General features: G+C 43.9%; 1 protein-coding gene across 5 annotated transcripts in view; it reads right to left on the bottom strand.

The window, feature by feature from the left end:
* The window catches only part of SYNRG (synergin gamma), a 68,544-nt gene that overhangs the window by 20,025 nt on the left and 30,110 nt on the right, over positions 1 to 18,409 (bottom strand). For all 5 annotated transcript variants that reach the window (XM_041001618.1, XM_041001620.1, XM_041001616.1 and 2 more), the window contains 4 exons: positions 16,860 to 16,993; positions 13,378 to 13,496; positions 13,140 to 13,202; positions 6,491 to 7,438 (listed from right to left, as the gene is read on the bottom strand). In XM_041001618.1, the coding sequence (XP_040857552.1) occupies positions 6,491 to 7,438; positions 13,140 to 13,202; positions 13,378 to 13,496; positions 16,860 to 16,993 (1,264 nt within the window). The remainder of the gene's footprint in view (positions 1 to 6,490; positions 7,439 to 13,139; positions 13,203 to 13,377; positions 13,497 to 16,859; positions 16,994 to 18,409) is intronic.

The following is an 18,409-nucleotide window of genomic DNA, read 5'->3' as shown; positions in this document are numbered from 1 at the left end:
TGTAGTGGGGGAAAGATTCAAGTGAAGAATGTACAGTTTAGACGCATGGAGTTGAGCCTCTGGATGAGATGCTCCTCTAGCGTCTTGCTGTCTTTTTCCTCCCTCTGGTTCTAGGGAGCAGGGGGCGACAGTCAGGAGACCTGGCCTGCCGTTAAAAAGTGCACGCAGAGGGCTGTTTCACAATACAGATACTGTTACTCTCCCAGAAGGCTCCTGGAGAAATTACAGAATCTCATCTAGTAACAAGTAGCAATTTTCCATAAACCAAAGATAAACTTAATGAAAAGAATTGCAGTCTAAACATGGGAACCAAGTTGCTATAGTAATAATAGACCTTTTGTGCACTTGTGTAACTGGAAAGACACGTGCAACTACAACCAACTAATCTCATCGTGTGTAACGCATTGTGAGCAACAAGGGATGAGTTTGGCAGAGGAGGTTCCAAGCATTTTTCTGACTATGCAGGCCTTTATTAAATGTCATTTTTTCTTGCATCAAATATTTTGCCTTTTGGAACAATCCACAGAAATGACCAAGTGAAAAACTAACAAGCTAAAATATTTTATACTTCCAAAAAAAAAATCCCAGTAAACACTGAAGATTTCATATAACCAGGCCTCAAAACTGCATTTTAAATTGATTCCTGCTTATTTACTGGCTCCTGTAGCCTACAGAAATAATTCACTTGAACATCTAACTACTTAAAAATTGCTATTACAGACAGACTGTAAGTTACAACTCTTTACCTAACACTTGGCTCTAAGCTTAGCATTTAAAAAGAATATGAATGTAGAACGGTATTTTCTGGCATAATCATCATTGATTTGTAAACCACTTTCTAAGAAAAATGCAGTATATGAGGTTCACTGAATGCAAATCAGAGCAAGAAACTCCACTCCTATGTCGGAGCTCTGCTTTTCTAAGCAGCCCAGTTTCGGGTCTTACTGTGTGGCAGTCTTAAATACCTTACAGATTGCGTAAGAACAATATAAATGGTAGAAGCTCTATCTTGAAAAAAGATGTGGAATAACCTAGATTTCACTTTGTAATCTCTGAAGTTGTTATAGATGGGTTTTCAATTTGTCAGCTGCATTCTGAAAATTGTAAAGGAAAAAGGAATGAAAAATCAGTGCAATAAAATGACTGGAGAATCACTCCTATTTCCAATTCTATTGGAGAACCTGTGTGCTATGCCAGGTAGAGCTGAAATTGTACACAGATAATGTGCCAAACTGTGAGCTTTAATACACATATTTTTTTGCAACCAGGAATGTCCTATTACCAAGGCCAGAGGAATGAACTATCCAGTCTGTTTTCCATCATGGTAGATTCCTTGCTTTTGCTGGCAAGTAACTCTATCAGCCTCTTCCATAACCTCTATTTAATTCCCTTTTGAATGGATTTGGCACATAGAAACCCAGAAAGCCAGACCTGCTCCCACCGATGGCTCTGAGGCTGTGAGCGTGTGTCCAGGTGATGAGGGGTTCCTGGCGTTTTTTGAGGAAGGAGTTTGCAGTTGAGGGGGGAGACAGGTGTGCAAATGTTACCATTCCCAAGTGTTTTAGAGAGCAATCCAAATGCTCATGGGACTAGGCACGTAGTACCTTTTAATGTCTAAAAACTTGGACTATTTGCACACTACAGTCTCTCTTTGACCCAGGCCCTGTGATTCTGTCCTGGACTTATCCATGAAGCTTGGTTATACTGGTACTGTTCTCAAAGAAAAACATGTATTTGTTTGATACATACAGTGAGAGAGAGAGAGAGATGGGGGGAGGGAGGGAGAGGGGGAGAGAGAGAGAGAGAGAGAGAGAGAGAGAGATGGAGAGAGATGGAGAGAGATGGAGAGAGATGGAGAGAGAAAGGGAATATGAATCATCTGCTACCTACTGATTCACTCTCTAAATGTCTGGCAACAGCCAGGTCTCCCCTACAGGCGGCAGGATCTTAAGCAGCGGAGCCCCACTTGCTGCCTCCAGGCTCCTGAGCTGACAGGTAGCCAGGACCAAGCCGGGCACTCTGAGAAGGGACGCGGCTGCTTCAAGGGCAGCCTCACCTGCTCTGCCTTTCATTATTGCTATATTCTAAAATGAAGAAAGGATTTTCCAAGTTTAGCTTATTCTTACCACTAACCTTCTTTGAGCCCTCCTAAAATTTTCTTAAGACAATGAATCCAGGGGCTGGTAATGTGGAACAGTGGGTTAAACTGCTGCCAGTAACATGAGCATCTGATATGGGTGCCAGTTCAAATCCCTATTATTCATTTCCCATCCATCTCCTGTTAATGGCCTGGAAAAAGCAGAAAGCAGCAGAAGATGGCCCAAGGCAGTGGCCCCGGCACCTTCATGGCAGATCTGCATAGGGTTCCAGGCTCCTGGCTTCAGCCTTGACCCCATCACGGCCATCTTAGTCATGTGGAGAGAGAACCAGTGGAAGACTGAACCCAATCTCCCTCTCCCTCTAAATTTTGCTTTTCAATCAGTAAATTTATACAAACAAGACAAGAACCCAGTGTGATGGCACAATGGCTAACCCCCCTCCTGGTTGCTGCACTTTCCACTCTGCTCCCTGCTTGTGGCCTGGGAAGGCAGTGGAGGGCAGCCCAAAGCCTAGGGACCCTTTGCCTGCTTGGGAGACCTGGAAGAGGCTCCTGGTTTCGGATCGGCTCAGCTCCAGCTGTCGTGACCACTTGGGGGGTGAACCAGAGGCTGGAAGATCTTTTACTTTGTAAATCTGCCTTTCCAATAAATAAATAAATCTTTAAAAAAAGAAAAAAACCTTACTTTCCATCCCCCAAATGAACAAGGATGACAGGCCACGTCCTAACATAAGCTGACACTGGCAGGGTGGCATGCTCTGCAGTTCAAGCATCAGCCTCTAACGGCAAACTCAGTCCAATCCAGGCATACAGACTGAGCACTTCCCATTACAGATGACTGCACATTCCCTGGGCTCACAAATCCATCTCAGCACATCAGATGGTTTCAAGTTTGCAATTATCTGGTTACCAAGTATCTCTGTCCCTCATTTCTCTCCATCCCACTCTTCTTTCTGACTTCGCTCCTTTTCTGAAGAGTTTAACTCCTAGTATAGACAGCTCTGTAATAAAACCCACCCTCTACGCTGTCATCTTGCTATGGAAGGTCATATTAAGGTTTACATGTAAGAAAAAATTCATTTAAGGTTAAGGGCAAGTATCTGGCTTGCTGGTTAAGACAGTGCTTGTCTCTCTCTTATCAGGGCATCGGGGTCTGAGTCCTGGCCTGGCACCAGAGTTTAGCTTCCTGCTAATGTGCCCTTTGGGAGACAGCATGACGGCTTGAGTCCCTGTCACCCAGCGGGGACTGGGGTTTAAGCTGTTGGTTCCCTGTTTCAGCCTGGCCCCAGCCTCAGCTGTCGGAGGCATCTGGGGCGTGAATCGGCAGATGGGAGCTCTCTGCCTCTCAAATGAACAAAGTAAAATCTAGTTATATTTTAATCCCATGCCACACTAAAACCATAGTGATGGATTCATTACAAAGGGAAAAGAATAAACTGCATCAAAACATCCTTAGGAGACAAGAGCTTAAGGAGACAAGCCCAGCGGGGAGAAACCAGGTTATTTCTTTGGGCTTTTGGTCTAACCTTGAAAAAGCACAAAGTACACACATCCCCACACTTTCAAAATATGCCAAGGAATTATTTATTAACACAGGACTTACAGATCACAAAAGAGTGGTACAGAAGAGGTGGAAAGGGAGTTATCAGGCGAGCATGCAGATCAGTATTGGCAGAGGGATATACGAGAGCCAGTTTGAGAGGGCACACTCACACAGAAAAGGTTCAAGTTGAAAAAAAGACATCAGAAAAGCAGCCCCCAAAAGGCGCTGATTCAAATACAAATATTCCCAATGTCAAAGAAGGGCTACTTTACAGGTAAGGAGGAAGCTACAGCAGTCTCGCTACCTCTTTATGGATGTCACAAGCCAGAGAGAGCTCTTGCTGCTAACAAAACCTGTTGATTTCAATGACTGCACGTGGAGAAACCTCAGTGCCAGGGGGAGACAAAATTTAGGAGGTGGGAGGAAAGCAGCCTGGTAGAAAGTATATGCAGCAAGAGCTCAAAGGGTTAAATGTAATATGCAGAGAAATCCGGCAATGTAACCAGTATCATCTATCTTTCATACAGAGCGTTACAGCAAGAGTTAAAAGAGACAGTATCCCCTTTAGAGTTAAGTTAGGATTTCTAAGTAGATTCAGGTCGATGGCCAGCCACCTGCCAGGCTTCTTTTTTCGTCAGCCCATTTCTGATTTCTCCAACGAGAAGTATATTAACCCTCAATCTAGGAGAGCAAGAAATACTGTGGGGAACATGAGGCTAAAATAAAACCAGGCAGTGTTGAACAAGTCCTGGCCACCTGGTATCTCTAACACCATCAGGGTCTGAGACACGGCTGTTGGGCTCACAGGTCCGAGGCCAACCCCTTTACCAACCGCTCTAAGGGGATACTGCCCCTTTCCGACGGGAGGGTTACAGATCACCAGGAGCCAACGGTCTGCTGCCAGCAACAGCCTCCTGCTGAAGAGGGCTGGCTGAGACCTTACAGATTTCAAGCTGGGAGTGCGGCAAACATACAGCAGAGAACACAAGCAGAGATTGTTCAACAAGTCAATGGGAACAAGACCCGTCAGAGAGCCAACCTCCCCTCCCCAAACAGAGTGGAAAACAAAAAGACACCCCTCCCCACCCCAGACTCATCTCATAAAGACACCTGGGTTGGCACTGTGAAAGAATATAGATTCATTTTCAGAAAAATAGCTTCTAATAACTTCAGAGTCTAAAAGGCTAGTATACACATCATGAGATTTTTAAATAAAAACTGAATACTGTTGTTCAAAAATCAGAGTACTCTGCAACCAACTGAGGAGGCTTAAGCAATCCGTACAGAACAAACATGAAACTGCTCTATTGAATAAATAGCAATCCCTAAAATAGCAATGTTTCTGAAGAAAAGTGCCATAATAATAATAATAATATAAAAAAGTAGATACTAAGCACATAAGGGTTCACAGAGCCCTTGGCACTTACAAAATCTCTTAGCAAGCAGCAGCCCCAAACACGTGACGTCTCTGCCACCCTGCTCCTGACTCGGTGGCCCGTTTAACAATCCTACTAATCACTATAGGCTGCACGCTCCCTAGAGCTGTGACGTAGTAGACTAAGCTGCCACCTGAGACAAGAATGTTGGTTTGGATCCCAGATACTCCACTTCCGATCTAGGAAAAGCAGCAGAAGATGGCATGAGCGCTTGGGCCCCTGAACCTATGTGGGTGACACAGATGTAGTTTCAGGCTCTTGCCTTCGGCCTGGCCCAGCCCTGGATGAAGCGTCTGGGGAGGAGATGGAAGGTATCTTTCTCTCTGCCCGCCCCCACCACCTGTTAAACAAATAACTCTTAAACAAGTAAATAAAGGATGCATGAAATTGTCCTATGATTTATCAATCTGAAATATGCAAAAGTACTTTGTAATTTCTGCCTGAACCTGTAAACTTCAAAGTGTCTTATATGTCCCTTTCCAGCTAAAAAACAAAAACAAAACAAAAACTTCATATGCATGATACATTTTCCAGAATACAGTAATACTGATAGTCTCCATTACGAAAGGCCACAAAATAGGTTATCTTTCTATATATGTATCAAAAAACAAAACAAAAACTAGGACACTTGGGAATCTACTTTTTAGGGCAGGAAGCTAGACTAGAGAACAAACCGCTACATGTAAACCACACAGAATCTAAAGAGGGGGTCCCAAGAGGCTGGCGAACATCTCAGCAAGTCAGGAGCCACCCAGGCCTAGCAGCTGCAGAGCTCAGCTGTGGCTACACTTGATGCTTCAACAGAGCTTCATCCTTCTGGCAAGAGTTAACACTGAGAACATGCCTGTGCTCTGCTGCCAGCCCTGGGGCTCGGTCCTGCCAGGTCCTGACACATGCCACACCACACACCAGCTTTTAACTGCTTCTGCTCTTGAAGCTATTGGCAAACTGCGGGGCAACGGGTCATACTTTTCCACTTTCTTGGCATAACCAGACTTGGTTTCTGAAACAGAATGCCCTGTTGGCGGGTGCTGCATATCCCCGTGAGAAGAGAAAAGGAGAGGGGAACAGACTTCACTCACAGGAATGCAGCAGCGCTGCCACTACCACGGCAAAGCCTGTCAGCGTCCAGCAAGGGAGGTGCACTCGGCAGCGGGTCCCCACGTGCCTTGAATACCAAGTTGGTATGAGATTTTCAAAATGAAAATCCAACCTAAATTTCACAGCAGCCAAGGTGTCTCCACATCGGAGCAACTGCAAAATCTAATTTCCCATTGCCTAAAGAGACTACTCAATTATGAGAAATCCCCAACGGCCACAGGCCAGGGACTCACTCTTCTGCACAGCAACACCCACCGAACCACCTTTGAAATCTACACCAGCGTCACCAGAGCAATCTCACCAGTTCCTCACCTGCAGCAGGAAGGTGCTGGCCACTAACTGTTGGCAAATCCAAAGAGCTATCAGACATGACATGCTTAAGATCTCCTCCTACATCAGCCAGTTTCATGTCAAACTGGACAGAGAGCGCGTCTTCCGAGTCCTCCTTGCCAACACTGCTGCCGCCGATGGAGGGCAGATCCAAGGATTTCACGGAAGCAGAGTCCTCCTTGGTGTACCTGAAAGCCACTGCCTTCTCTCCCAGGGACTTGTCTGAGTTCAGGGAAGAAAACTTGTTGGAGTGGAAGTCAGCAAAATCGTCATCGCTTTTTCCTGAAGGAGTGCTATCTTTCAGTTCATCAACACCTAGCCCAGACCCTTCCAGGGAAAGCTGTCTGAAGACGTCGTACTTGCTGGGGGCAGCAGCGTTGCTCTGTGCGCCCTGGACAGTGCTGCCCGAGCTGCTGGAGGCAGGGATGGGACTGGTTTCCCCTTTCAGGGCATCGTATCTGTCCTCTGCCTTTGGCTCTGATGAAATAGAGCTGTTGCCGAAAGCCATAAAGTCTGCGAAGTCATCCTGCTCCCCACCAGACGCCGGACCAGAATACTCTCCGAAAAGGTTGAATTCTCCAAAGTCATCAGCCAAGCTAGAAGTCTTAGTTGATGCTGGTGCTGTTGTAGTTGTGGTGGAACCTGTCGGCTGTGGCCGTGTGGAAACAGGTTTTGATGCACTAAACGTGGCTGAAAAAGACAATGGTTTCTCACTACTGCAATTAACTGAGGAAAACATATCAAGATCGGCTAAGTTCAGAGGAGTTTTCACATGTGTTTGCTGCTTCTGTTGCATACTTCCCATGGGAAAGGAGGCTGGGAAAGCTTTGTCTTTCGTCGGCGGCTCTAGTGGGGATACGTTGTCGGCTGTTTTGAAATCAGTGAACCCATCATCTGTTCCTGAGGATTTGAATTCTGCAAAGCTTTCTCCTGAAACAGAAAAACCCAGCTGAGTAAATAGGACTGGCCACCAGAAAACCAACTAACAGCACAATTACAATTCTTTCACAGACTTTTACAACTGGCTTGGCACTCCTTAATTGATTTGAACCCTGTCAAGCTATCATTTTCCTTCTCTCATGCTGCCAGAGCTCGAGCTCCCCACCAGGGCCACATCCTTCAGTGGGCTAGCAGCCACTCTGTCAAGACTGGCGGCTAGCCAAACCTAGCAAGAGACACAAGGAGGTGCTGGAAGCTTCATCACAGAGGCCCATTACAACAGCAGCCCTTTAAAAATGAAACATGCTACTTGATTAAAAACGTATATCAGAGACTCCAGTGAACTATTAGAAACTCCTACATCTAAGATTCAGATTTGCAACAATGTGCTCAACCACTCATTTTAATGTCATTCGACACTGTGTGGTGTCCCTGAAGTATATAGGGAGGCCTTCATTGGAATGCAACTGTGATGAAACATTTCTGGAAAACTATCCACTTGTTCACAAAGCATTCTGGCGAAGGATGCAGCTTCTTTCTGCCAAACAAGCTGGCTCGAAGAGGAAGTCCTGGAAGCACTGGAGCTTTTCTCAGAATCAGCCACCTCACTGTGCTGCTGAGCAAAGGGATCGGAAGAAATGCCCACCCGTCCCCACAGCTTCAGAGCCCATGCTGCAGACTCGGACTCACATGGTGTCCTTCTGGGGAGGCAGTTACTGCCACAAACTTTGGTTTTTATTAATCATTCATTTTTGGCTGGAGAAAATAGGGATTAATGTACTTCTCAAAGATAGTCAAACTCATTTAAGACACAGATACAAATCTGGGTCCATGACTGTTAACAGGGTTCTAACTCTTTATTATCATAGCGATATTACCATTCTTAGGCATGATGCTACAATGTAAACAATGTAAACATAAACCCCACTAAGCCTGGGGCCAGGACAGTGGCACAGCAAGCTAATCCTCCACCCAGTGGCACCAGAAACCCATTTGGGTACCATTCATGTCCTGGCTTCTCCACTTTGAAACAAGCCTCTTTGCTTATGGCCTGGGAAAACAGTGAAGGATGGCTCAATTTCTCGGGTTCTTGCACCCACATGGAAGACCAAGAAGAAGCTATTGGCTCCTGGCTGTAGATTAGTTCCTTTTTGGCTTTTATGGCCATCTGGGACGTGAACTAGCAGATGGAAGAACTTCTCTCTCTCTCCTTTCTCCCTAAATCTGCCTTTCAAAAAAAAAATCTTAAAATAAAAAAATACCTATTTGGTAATGAAAGCCAGAAATAGACCAAAAATAAATATAAATTAACTATACCAATTGGTTAAAATAATTGATTACCATTTGAAAGTTTGCAAGTCAACTTCCTTATCTACTTTCTAAATTCAGTTTTCTCCTAAAAATGAGATATAAGCAAATAAATCATAAAATACATTTAAAACAGAACTCTAAATTCTTAAAATCAGCATATGAAAGGCTGCAGACTTCATGTTGCCCCTGTAACATAATATTTAATATGTCAGATGAAAAAGAGCAATGAAAACAAAAGCTGATTTTTCATACTAATCTGATATTTTAACCAATACACCAGCAAAACTTCAGACAGAAATCTATCTTTTATGGAAATGTCAGAGAACACATTCAGATTGTAAACATAACGCCAATAAGAGAAATTAAAGTCAATTTCACAAACTGATGGAAGCAGATGATAATCTTTTTAAAAAATCACCCCCAGACTTAGACAAGCATAATCACGAATTATATTTGTATTAATCCTGTAAATGAATAGGCAGTTAAGTAGCCAATTTTATCACAGCCTGAATTTTTGATGTGCAACTTTAAAATAGCTGTGAAATTGACACATTTTGCTTTGTAACTTCAAAAGAAATAACCACAGCAAACTAAACTTACTGATGAACTGTACATTCTCCCATCAGAAAGGTAAGCTGGGTGAAAGGGTTAAAAGCAGGTCAAAATGGGTAGCTCTGCAATATTACTGGGCACACTAGGCACATTCATGGCAGTGTGAGGTAAGCACATCTAACTTTCCTTCTCTGTCATTTTTTTGGGCTCTAAAATCTTGAGAGACTCCTTTTTCTTTTTCATAAAGAATGCTCTCTCCATCAACTTTAAGTTATGCTTTAAACTGCAGAGATAGAAACAGGAAGCATTAAACTCAGGCATCTAAGACACACTCAAGTCTAAACACAAGATTCTTCATAAATTCCAGGACTCTTGGATGAAGGCAAGCCAATGTAATTATTATAGTGACAGTACAAAATATCTATCACATCATTTAGGAGAACAGCACCTGTTCTCCCAGTGCTGCCCATTTGAATTAAGCTGCTACTTGTGACCAGGAATCCTGTATCTGAGGTTCAAATCCAGCTCCCTGACAATGTTTTTGAGAAGGCAGCTGAAGACGACTCACATGTTGAGACCTGTGCAGCCATGGTGGAGACCCAGATGGAATTCCAAGCTCCTGGCTTTGGTTTGGTCCAGCCCAGGTCACTGTGGCAATCAGAGGAACAAACCAGCAGACGGAAAATCTCCCTCTTCTCTCTCCCTCTGTCCACTTTTCAAACAAAAAACCTGAACAAAAATACTAAGACAACTAAGGAACTAAAGCTAAAGACTAATGGTTTAGTGGTATGGCTATCTTTCCCCTTTGTGAATTTTACAAATAACATGCATCATATGATCATTAATTACACAAAGAAACCTAATATTAGACTATGTTCTTTATCCCTAATTAGCCTTGGCACAGAGTTGATAAAAGCTCTGCCAGAAGTAAATGAAAACTTGTCAAGACATAAATTCCTCCAGCGTTTACCCCTGTATTTCCAGTGCCTGCTGGAAGCTCTGAGAAGATATAACTATTATATCTGACACAGGATGAAACACAAGCAAGTACTTATAGATCAGCTCTTTTAAAAAAAGAATATTTTTACACATTCCCCACTCTGTGTAGAATGGTGGGAATAAACAATTGTGTAAGAATGTTCTGTGGCAACACCATGTCAACTAATTCCATTATGTTATAAATTGTTACTGATGTAATGTCGGGGTTTTTAATTGATTGGGATGATACTCTGTTGGCTCTACCTTCAGACCAGAGATGGTCTCCCCAAGAAACTGCTGAACTTATCTAGACAATAAGATGCTGGACTCCATGCTTTGTAGATGCTTGCAAGGAAAGAATCTCAACTGAATCTGAACTGTAGTAATGCAACAAGAATCCACCATGGGGGAGGAGGGGTTTTGGGGAGGGAAGGGGGGGAATTCCAGAGCCTATAGAACTGTGTCACATAATGCAATGTAATCAATAAAAATAAATTAAAAAAAAAAAGAATGTTCTGTGGCTTATCACTTCTTGCTTTTGGCTAAGATCAAGTGTAGAATGTTCCGTGGCTTAAGTAATCAGCATACACCTAGAAGGTGGTTCTGTTCTCAGAGGGAAATCCTCATATACACTGTGTAAACCGTGGCAAAACTTTCATGGGACATAATATGATCTCTGGATTATCTAAACTCCACAACTCATGCTGACAGAACTGAAAGACAAACTTTGCATTGTTAAATATATGGCTCTCCAGCGCTAACTCCCCTTCTGCTGCACAAGCCCTTCACTCAGACACGCACACAACGCCCCTGCATTGTCCTTTTCACTAACCTTAGCCAAGCCTGGCCATCACTGAGGTGGTCACTGAGCTGCAAGTAACCATAGTGCAGTACCCGCCTCTCCTTCCACCTGCCTGAGCGAGTGGACAACAGCTGCTGACGTCAGCATCAGGAACACACCCAGGAGGGCACCGTGTGGTTCGCACTCCCACTGCAATGATGCTGTGTTCTGGCCGGTCCCTGAGGCGTTACTCGGCACCACTCCCCCTCCCCAGTACCTATCTTTTATCCCCATGAAGCTCTCAGCATTCAAAACCGACAGATTTGGTCAAACACAGTCAGGATGAGTACTGTTGGCCTCCAGGCAGTCATCTTTGTGCAAGCTTACTACTTTATCCTACAAATCATTTGTGGCTGGTGTTTGTCAAGAGCATAAAGCCCCTGAGACTGCAGGAACTTCTGCCTGAGTAGCTCCCTTCCGTCTCAGAGTGGTGCTACACCCTCCTCTAGGCTCCTCTGCTGGAGATGACTAAGGCAGCACTACAGAGAGGGAGTCAGAGGAGGGGAGAGGGAAGAGATCTGTCCACTGGTTCACTCTCCAAAACTGTCCCAATAGTGAAGACAGGACCAGACTGAAGCCAGGAGCCTAAAGCTTCATCAGGGTCTCCCATGTGGGTGCAGGGATCCAATCATTTGGGGGCATCTTCTGCTTTTCCAGGCACATTTGAAGGGAGCTGGGTCACAAGTGGAGCAGTCAGGATGCGAACTAGTGTCCACATGTGGTGCAGTGACTTTACGTGCTATGTCACAACACCGGACTCTGTTTTAAACTTTTATATACTTATTTCAGAAACAAACACAGAAAAGCTCTGTATTATAGTTTACTCCTCAGATGCCCCTGTGTCAATGGCTGGAGACGGATGTGCAACCCAAGTCTCCTACATGTGCAGCAAGTGCCCACCTAATTGAGCCATTATCTGTCTGTCAGGGTCTACACCAGCAAGAAGCTGGAATCAGGAACCAGAGCTGGGACTCGAACCCAGGCACTCCAATGTGGGATGAGGTTGTGTTACACATTGCCTTATTTGCTAAGATGCATGCCCACCCCTAAGAGCTGTTTTTAATAATGTCACTCTATTGCCTTTTCTTTTCAGATGATGATTGCAATTGTAAAAGCAAGGAAGCAAACCCAAAACCACAAAAAACAAAAAGCAAACACAATGGTGCCAGGTACCAAACAGTAAAAGGGGGGTAGAAAAAAAGCCCAAAACACCAAATCTTATGTGAAAATGTGAATGACTGGGGAATGCCTTTTATACAAAAAAAATAATCTTTTTTCTTTTTGTTTTTTTTTTTGTTTTGTTTTTAAGATTTCTTTCATTTGTTTGAAAGAGTTTTTGCAGAAAAAGGCAGGGAGAAAGAGATTTTTATTTGTTGCCTCACTCTCCAGATGGCTGCAAAGGCCAGGCAGAAGCTAGGAGCCAAGAGTTTCTTGCAGGTCTCCCAGGTGGGTAGCAGGGGCCCATGCAGCTGAGCTACCCTCTGCTGCTTTTCCTAGGCCATTAGGAGGGAGTTGCTGGGAGCGGAGGAGCTGGAAGTCAAACTGGAGCCCATATGGGATGGTGGTGCTGCAGGCAAGGCTGCTCTCGCTGTGCTGCAATGCTACCCCCATCTGTGAACTGAGGGACGGAAAGCAGCTGATGTCTTAAAAGTAGTCATAGGTCTTCATTTGAGACAGGAGTCTAACGTGGCTTGTGGACTTTCAAAGGAAGGGAGTGTAATATTTTTCAGAGGAAATTGCCTTAATTCTGGATTTGCCCTAAACTTTAGAAAATACTTCTCATTAACTGATCTAGATTTGCCTTTCAAAAATTCCAAAGCCACAAAAAAGTTGTATCTTTCTTCCACAAGATAATCTCCACGGCTTATTTGTCGTAATAATTAGTACACTCAATGGTCCCCGTTGAGGTTTCCTGAATTAAAACATTCGCAGTTTGAATACTGTAGCAATCATTCTGATATTATATTGTTTTACTCATTCAGTTTTTCTCCTACAAACATTCAGACTTACCTAGGGACTTATTTTCGGCTGTCTGCTCGAGTTCTCTGAAAGCACTGTATTTGTCACCAGGTTCTGGGATAGAAACACAGAAGCTTAGTTACAGGCAGGGGACCCTGTGCTCACATGGATCCAGGGAGGAAGCAGATCAACTTAAGCCAACATGCTCAAATGTCACCACTTGAAATAAGGACCCGTACGATCTAATTAAATGTACTTTCACAGGTTTATGAATTTACAAACTGTTTACCTCCCAATGGAACAGTAGCTTCAAAGGCTTTGTCAGCTGCAATTCCTTTAAACACAGCATATTTATCCACTGAAGTCGCTGCTTTAGTCCCAGGGAGTGGCATCAACAAAGAAAGAGCACTGAAAGGGAAAAAGAAACATGTTCTTATGGCCTAGAAAATCTAATTCTGTTCTCATCCAATAAGAGCAAAGAACTAAAATGATGCTTTAAAGGTTAAAACTAGGAGACTACTCTTCCACCTGCAGCACCAGCATCTACACGGGTGTCAGCTCAAGTCCTGCTTGCTCCATTTGGCATCTAGCTCCCTGCTGATGGCCTGAGAAGGCAATGGAGGATGGTCCAAATCCTCGGGCCCCTGAACCCATGGAGGATACAGGAAGAAGTGGGCTCCTAACTTTGGACCAGCCCAGCTCTGGCCATGGCAGCCTTCTGGAGAGTGACTCAGTGGATGAAAGATTCCCCTGTCTCTCATTTCTCTGTAAGTCTGACTTTCAAGTAAAATAAAATGAATCTTAGAAATTATATGTACACACAACGCATAGGGTAAAAACAATAACCTATTTCTCTTTTTTTAAGATTTATTTTATTTTCATTACAAAGTCAGATGTACAGAAAGGAGAAGAGACAGAAGAGGAAGATCCTCTGATCGATGATTCATTCCCCAAGTGACCACAATGGCTGGTGCTGTGCTGATCAGAAGCCGGGAACCAGGAACCTCTTCCGAGTCTCCCATGCAGGTGCAAGGTCCCAAAGCTTTGGGCGCCGGTTCTAATCCTGGCAGCTCCACTTTCCATCCAGCTCCCTGCTTGTGGCCTGGGAAAGCAGTTGAGGACGGCCCTAAGTCTTGGGACCTTGTACCCATATGGCCGACCCAGAAGAGGCTCCTGGCTTCAGATTGGCTCAGCTCCAGCCGTTGCGGCCACTTGGGGAGTGAACCACTGGATGGAAGATCTTTCCTCTGTCTCTCCTCTATGTATATCTGCCTTTCCAATAATAAATAAATAAATCTTTAAAAAAAACCCAACAATTTGCAGTGTTACAAGGATCACATCGGCTGTTCCAGAAGTTATCTTTGTAGCAAAACAACAATCACTTTGAAATAAATGAAGATACTCTTGCTTACATATTTCCAGCTGCCTGGAAGAGTAGTCAGTGCGTAGTCAGGGTGGGTAATCCTTGGAAAGCTTGCACACACAATAGAAAAGCACTGTTCTTTTCTTCTCCCCTCCTCTTATCAGGCAGCTCCCTGCAGAACAACCTTTACATATGAATGACTACATTCCACTAGGAGTCTGAGTCATTCAATGCCACATACAAGTAAATGCGACTTGCAATGAAAAAACACACACAGTATAAATGCTGTGGAAACAGGTGCTTCATTGCTAAGGAGAGAGGACGAGAGAGGAAAAGGTTCACACACATGGGGCACAGACGCTGCTCTCTTTCCTCACAGTTTTTTTTTTAAAGATTTATTTTTATTACAAAGTCAGATATACAGAGAGGAAGATCTTCCGTCTGATGATTCACTCCCCAAGTGAGCGCAATGACCGGTGCTGTGCTGATCCACAGCCAGGAGCCAGGAGCTTCCTCCAGTATGCTTCTAATAAGGTGACTAGATGTGGGTGGGGAAGGAAATGGCGATTTATTTATTATTTTTTTAAAATGAATTTCAGTAGGAAAATAAGAAATTCAAGTTCATGCAGTGAAGTCAAGATATTCTGGGTCAGGGCTGGTGCTGTGGTATAGCAAGTTAAGCCTCTGCCTGCATGCCTGCCTCCCATATGGGTGCTGATTAGAGTGCTGGCTGCTCCAGTTATAACCCAGCTCTTTGCTAACATGCCTGGGAGAGTCGCACAAGATGGCCCAAGACCTTGGGACCCTGCACCCACATGGATGGACACAGAGGAAGCTCCTGGCTCCTGGCTTTGGGCCAGAACAGCTCTGATCATTGCAGTCATCTGGCAAGTGAGCCAGTAGATGAAGATCTTTGCTGTTTCTCCCTATCTCTCTCTTTCATACCATTCTGACAGAGACGCTCGGGCAGTAGCAATGCACCTGCATTTTGTTCAAAGGAAGAGATCTGGGGCAGAAACACGGTCACATATCTGTAAGGTCAACAGCGCCTCCAACCCAGTGGTCTGCGAGACCCAGGACACATGACCTCCACATATTTCCTCAGTGTACAAACATGTGTTCAATGTGTTCTTCCAATCAGAAGAATAATCTCTTTCTTTAATTTGTAATTCTCAAAAATTTCCATCGCTCAACTCCTATTACCGTATGTATGCATGGAGGTACCGAGTGAAAGATCAACTGCTCAAACTCAAAAGAGATTAAGACGATAACACAAGCAGGAACAGAGAAATGGGTTATGCAGACTAATAAAAACAAGTTCTAAGAGTAAACCAAAGCGGGAAAAATTCATATGGCTTAAAGTGTGGCCCAATCTATACAAGAATCTGCATAATTAAACAGGAAGCTGGTATTCAGCCTGCTGGTTAAGACCCCTGCAGCCCTAGGGGACTAAGTACTTGGCATTGAGCTCCTGCTCTGACTGCAGGGTTCTTGGCGCCCACAGGGCAGACCCGCCCTGCCCCTGGCTGCCGGCAAGCAGGGGCGAGTCAGCCCAGCCAGCTCACGCTCCTGCTCTTGCTCTTTCTTATACTCAAACAACTTAAAAAATAAGTTAGATAGTAATTAACTGACAACATACTGACTGAATCTTTCACTGTACCCAAAGATTACAGAAATGTTTATGTAATTTAAGAAAAACATAGAAAACCAAATAGGAATCTAAAGTTCTAAGATATGAATAATCAGAGTTCTGAATTATGAATTTTGTGGAAATCAACAACAGTATTACAGAAAAACAAACTATGCAAATTATATATTGTAAAAACATCTTAAGCACTGTCATTGTCTTCAATTTCTTTCCTCTGTTTTTTTTTCCCCTAAGATTTGTTTTATTTATTTAAAAGGCAGAGTAATAGACAGGGAGGGGTCTTCCACCCTCTGTTTCATTCCTCAAATTGCTGCAACAGCCTGAGCTGGGCCAGGCCAATGCAGAAGCTGGAAGCCGCCTAGGTGTCCTATGCTCATGCAAGGGCCTAGCACCTGGACCACCCTCTGCTCCTTTTTCAGGTAATTAGCGAGGAGCTGCAGCAGAAGCACAGCACCCCAAACTCAAAGCAGCTCTCAGATATGGGAAGCAAGCACTGCTTGCAGCAGCTTAACCTGGTGTGCCACAGAATCAGTAACAAGCAAAGAAATAATGACAAGCAAATGCGTAGCTGGAAAGAATGGTAGGAGTTCAAGTTTATGATGGACAAAAAAGAAGTTCAAAGAGTAGAAATATGAATAACAAAGGAATAATCACGTACTGCGAGCATGCAACCTTAATTTCTCTTGCTTATGCTTAGACTTTTATTGTCTCTCTTTCTTAATCATGAAATGCAATGCTAAAAACACTGAACACCTTCTACCTGTTTCCATGCTGAGCATTAGCTGGTTTTGAAGCAGCAGGCAGCTCCTGGAAATCACTGAACGAGTCATCCAGGGATCCCGACTTAGAAGCATCTTGAAAGTCCTGGAAGTCGTCGTCTTCTGGCTTTGCCACCTAGGTTCAGAGGGAATGTTCGGAGAACCCATCAAATGGACAGCAGGAGGAGAACATCAACTGACAACCTCCAAGGCTGCCTTGCCATTTCTCAGTTGTAGGTACAACCAGGTAACTTTAGAATACTCGTTGGACATAACATCAACTAAAGGAACCTTATATTCCTAGATGCTTCCTGGCACAAATGATAAGAGATGGGGTTAAAAAATGCATCTGTACATTTTAAAAAGAGTTGAATCATAGTTGTTGCATAACCAAGGGTCTGCTATCATTCAAAACTATTTTACAACAAATATGTAAGTTATCAAAGTGACACAAGCCTACAGAGCCAATCACAGACAGTAATCAACGATTCCTAATCCTACCCCAGGAAGTGAGAACCGGTAATGGCTCAGTGACTTTAGAAAAACGAGCTCACCACATACTGTCCTGTGCTTAAGGGACATCTCTCCGTGTAGTGCATGCCGACTAGTGCATGAATTTTAATGATTAGTTTACCATTGCCATAGATGAAATGAAAGTTATTGAACATCTTCCTTCTGATAGCTGTATAGCTATTTCAAATTTCTTATTCTGAAATTTACAACAAACACCTTTGCATACCTTTACAAATTTGTCACTATTTCTGTGGGATACATTCCTATTTTTTTTTAAAGATTTATTTATGTTTACTTGAAAAAGAAAAAGACAGGGAGAGCCCTCCCATTTTCTGGTTCACTCCCCAAATGGCCACAACAGCCAGAGATGGGCTGGTCCAAAGCTGGGAGCCAGGATCTTGTTCTCAGTCTCCCACGTGGATGCAGGGCCTTGGACCATCCCCCTGTGCTTACCCACACCATAAGCACGGAGCTACATTATAAGTAGAGCAGCCAGGACTAGAACCAGCCCACATATGGGAAATTGGCACTGTACGTGGAGGATCAGTGCGCTACATAATCCTATTGGTCCCAAGTGGGATACATTTCTAATGGTGCAACTGCTAGTTCAGAAGGTACAAATCAATTTTGATACTTTCTGTCACTTATCATCTTAAATAAGGTACACCAGGGAATCTACAGTCACTTTTCCTGTAGATACATCCTCACAGACACTGAACATTATGCATTTAACAAAAGATTCCTATGGAGTAAGTGCTGTGGTGTAGTAGACTAAGCTTTGGCCTGTGGTGCCACATGGTTTGTGTCCCAGCTGTTTGACTTCTGATCCAGCTTCCTGCTATGACCTGGGAGAACAGCAGAGGATGGCCTGAGTCCTTGGGCCCCTGTGGACCCCTGTGGGCCCCTGTGGACCCATGCGGGAGACCCAGAATGACTAGATCCTGCTGCTGCAGTTATTTGGGAAGTGAAACAGCAGATGGCAGATCCGTCTTTCCTTCTCTCTGTAACTTTGCTTTTCAAATAAAAATACATCTTAAAA

This window comes from Ochotona curzoniae, unplaced genomic scaffold (assembly GCF_017591425.1).
Source record: "Ochotona curzoniae isolate NIBS_2020 unplaced genomic scaffold, NIBS_Ocur_1.0 scaffold_2453, whole genome shotgun sequence".
Classification (NCBI taxonomy): Eukaryota; Metazoa; Chordata; class Mammalia; order Lagomorpha; family Ochotonidae; genus Ochotona; species Ochotona curzoniae.
The sequence above is the reverse complement of the archived record's forward strand: the minus strand, read 5'-3'. Positions and strand labels throughout refer to the sequence as shown.